Below are 3,822 nucleotides of genomic sequence, written 5' to 3'. Positions count from 1 at the left end.
TGGGGCTCAGTGAGTCTGCTTTCCTGGCTCAGAGAGCCTGCTCACCCAGACCCCAGCTGGAGAAGTCCCTGGGCCGCTCAGTCTCGATCTCCTCTCTGCTGCCACCGCGCCTCAGTCTGTAATGTCCGCGGGGTCTTTGTTCTCGCGTCCAGCTCTCCGGGATTGGATGGGGCCTACCTGGCTCTGTGTGCGTGTTTCAGCTGGGAATCGTGATGGTATGCGTCCAGCACAAACTCGGACCCAGGAGCCCTGCCTCTCCCGGAGAACTCGCTGCCTTCAGCTTATTTTTCATTGAAACAAAGAAGGGACAAGATTGATGTGTTCTGAGAAGAGACTCAAGAACTCTCCTAGTTTTAATTGAACGACTTGACTGAAGTGTACACCAACAGACGCAAGCTACAGAGCAGTAGAAATGAGGTGACACATGTGTAAACGGTACTGGGGTTTTGTTTTTGCAGAGGTTTCCCCGGGAGGTCCGTTGGAAAGTATTTGTGATGTAAAAGAGTTACTACAGTCAGACCGAAATATGTACACATGAAGGAAATCTGTGATGAGCCGTCCTACACAAGACTCATTTACGTAGTCTTCTGAAGAAGCACTGATGCATTTGGCACGTTATTTTGTTCAGACTCCAAATATTAATCGTATTAGTTTTGGTGCAGGCACAAAATACCCGATAGGCAGAACTGAGGAATAAAAATGTTATTTTGGCTTATGATCTTCGACATTGAAATCTGTTGTTATGTGTCTCCTATGTGGAAGTATCATGGTGGAAGGACATGAAGAAAGAAAAATAACTACCATTCGAGAGCCAGGAAGCACAGAGCAGAACTAGCGCCTGAAAGGAAGGGGAGGGCAAAGGTGTGGTCCCAGCGTCAGTCCTTCAGGACTCCAGCGGACACCAGAAGCGCGCTCCATTGCTATCGTGCACGTCTCTCAAGCCAGACAGGTAATGAATCGAGATCTGTATGGAGAGCTCTGATCCCATTTTCTCCAGCCGCCAGGTCCCAGAGCACCTGCCTGGGCTCCGAGAACAGCCGAAGTCCCTTCCCACATCCGGAAGCTCCCCGCCTGCAAGGTCAGGTCAGAAGGCGCTTGGCACCGCGCACCGGCAGCCGTTGCCATGGCAGCCAGGTTCCACGCGACCGTTGCCACTCAGCTCGTCTTGCTTCACTGATTTCTCGCTCTCAGCCCGTCAGTCTCAAGGGCACCCAATAAACCTGAGGCCGACTTTCCTCTAGAGTTATTCTCGACGCCGGGAGAGGCACTGGTTTAGAAGTCTCTGATTTATAATCCACTACTTGAGCTCGCCTCGGGCCGGGCGGGATTCCTCTCTGCGGTCGCTCTCAGCCCGGAGAATCGGCAGTGGGGCGGGAGCCAATCACCGGTTGGGAGGCGGGCACTGGGACGGGATCCAATCACTACGAGGCAGCCCGTAGAACCGACCAATCAGGTGGGAGGAGGGAGGGCTCCTCCGGTGTCATGGCGCCTCTGTCCACATCCTGAATGTTGCTGAGAGACACGCCACCTCTCACAACCACCTTTCTGCGTGACTTCTGCCGGCTCTGCGCTGCGGGGAAGAACCGTGAGCGACCATCAGGTCGCACCATGGTGACGGTACAGCATGGGGTGCGATGGGGCGAGGTCTGGGCGGAGTGGGGGGCACCAGCGGTGGCAGCGGGCGCCTTCCCGTGTGCCGGCGTCTGAGGTCTCCGGGGCTGGGAGCCCTCTGTCCGTACTGACCCGGCTGGGGCTGGTCCAGCTCTAGGACCCCAGCGTCCCGTCTCCCTGGCGATCCCACCCGCTCAGCGTGCAGGCTCGGGCAGCCCCCGCCCTCAGCCCCGTGTTCACCTGTGCGGGGCACATTGGGTCGTGGGAAGACCCCGACTCGGTGAGGGGGTGGGCACAGCTAGCTGAGGGGTGCTGGTTTCCTTGTCGCATCCCGCCCTGCAGCAGACGTGGAGGGCCTGCGTTGTATAAGCGTCTGTGATGCCCGGTCTCCAACCCACTACTTGCCTCCTGGAGAAGTGCTCTTTCCTGCTGACCCTGAAATTCTAAATTTCCAGTACGTCCCCTCATTGCCAATCTCATGACAGGTGTTGATAAGGTAGTGGGGAATCCAAGGAAATGTTCAGTGTTAGTGGCGATGTGACTTCATGGTGGAGCGGTCGCCAAGCACGCGGTGAACTCGTGTGTTACACAGCAACGCAAATTTTTATTGTCTTAATTATTTAGATGGCATCTTTACTGACAAATAAATCATTTAGGTGGGGTCTTCCCATAGCGTTTATAATTCTGAGAAAAATAGACAGGATGTTAATATGTTGGCAAGCGTCGGTGAAAGTGTCCCTGCTAAGGACAACTTCCCAAAAGTCCTGTGTGTTAAACCCACACTGAGAAACGCTTTGAACTGGGGCATCTACAAGGACTCGTGATTTGGTAGGAATGGAAAAGGAGGGTGAGTGTCATCTCGTAAAATTGCGATACTCCTTGGGCTGCTTGTAGGCATGGTTTTAAAACCTGAAGTGGTGACTGAGGTAGACTTTATATTAAAGCAGTGCTGTAGTGGGGATGAAGCCCCAGAGTTAAGTTCTGAGGCACAGGAATGGTTCAGGATAAAAGAGTTTTCTATGTACGGAGGAGCAAATGGGAGGAGCAAGAAAGCAAAAGGGAGAGAAAGGCATGCTGGAGGGATCCAAAATTAGCACCTACAACTCAGAGGGTCTTCCCCTGAGGTTAGATTTTTCTTAACTGTGACCAAAAAGGAAGGGTTGTGTGCTGTTTCAGTTTGAGTGGGTCAAAGATCACAGGCTTAACCGGGGAAAAGAACTTATTAAATGTTAGATAAATATGCCTTCTGTTATTATCCAATTCAAATATATGTTTCCTAAAACATGCACACAGTAAGAACTTGTTTTTTTCTGCCAAATTTACTGGAAAATAATTTACTTATCGTTTGACTCATTCATTTAAAATATATATGCTCATCACCATAGTTCATTGAGAATATTTTCTTTAACTCCTAAAGAAACTCTCCTTCCTTTCCTTCTGCTCCCCTATTCCCAGTCCCAGCCGCTCCTAATTTACTGTTCACTATCAATTTTTATATTCTAGCCATTTTCTATAATGTCTGACTCAATGCTGTCTGTCTTAATATGACATTTCCAAGATTAACCCATATTGTAGCATTTATTAAAAACCCAATTTTTATTTATGAATATTATTCTTTTTCATAGAAAGCTTTGATGTATAGTTATTTATTATTTGCGGGGCCTTTGAATCATTTCTACCTTTTAGCTTTGATGAATATTAAGCTTTAAGTTTTAAATATTCATGGAAATGTAAAAGAATTGCTTTGGGGATATAATTTGAGAAACAGGTGACATCAATGATCAGATTATCCCACCCTTAATAGTAATTTAAATGGGTGTGTAGAAAATTTTCTACACTTTTGAGTATTTAAATATTTTTATATTTATGGATATTGCATGCTTTTTGCTATTTACTAAAGATTTCCGTACAAAAGCTTTGAATATAAAGATGCATTTGTGCTTCTTGGACCTTGTCTGTGGGATCTGAGGTACTTTAATTTTAATTCCATGTAAAGATTTATTTTTTTCATCAAAATGTATCTCTTTAGATGTGCAGAAACTTTTCAGTAGGATGAGATCCCAGTTGTTGATTCTTTGAAGTATTTCACATGTGGTTTGGTTTTTGTTCATGAACTCTCTGCCTACCCCTATATCTTCAAGATTTTTACCTACTTTCTCTTCCAATAGATTTAGTGTTTCTGTTTTAATATTGAGATCTGTGAACCATTTT

The 3,822-nt window shown here is 47.2% G+C and overlaps 2 protein-coding genes across 2 annotated transcripts in view; both read left to right on the top strand.

Moving 5' to 3' along the window:
* Positions 1-1,468: 1,468 nt before the first annotated feature.
* LOC102019632 (zinc finger protein 14-like) overlaps positions 1,469-3,822 on the top strand; it is an 11,885-nt gene continuing 9,531 nt past the window's right edge. The window contains 1 exon segment of the mRNA XM_013507329.1: positions 1,469-1,617. Within this exon segment, the coding sequence (XP_013362783.1) occupies positions 1,507-1,617 (111 nt within the window). The 5' untranslated portion in view covers positions 1,469-1,506.
* Positions 1,557-3,822, top strand: part of LOC106146311 (vomeronasal type-2 receptor 116-like) — an 84,585-nt gene continuing 82,319 nt past the window's right edge. The window contains exon 1 of the mRNA XM_013507331.1: positions 1,557-1,629. The gene's annotated coding sequence lies outside the window, so the exon portion shown is untranslated. The remainder of the gene's footprint in view (positions 1,630-3,822) is intronic.

This window comes from Chinchilla lanigera, unplaced genomic scaffold (assembly GCF_000276665.1).
Source record: "Chinchilla lanigera isolate Chin_1 unplaced genomic scaffold, ChiLan1.0 scaffold00123, whole genome shotgun sequence".
Classification (NCBI taxonomy): domain Eukaryota; kingdom Metazoa; phylum Chordata; class Mammalia; order Rodentia; family Chinchillidae; genus Chinchilla; species Chinchilla lanigera.
Note: the sequence above shows the minus strand (reverse complement) of the source record. Positions and strands in the feature narration are given on the sequence as shown.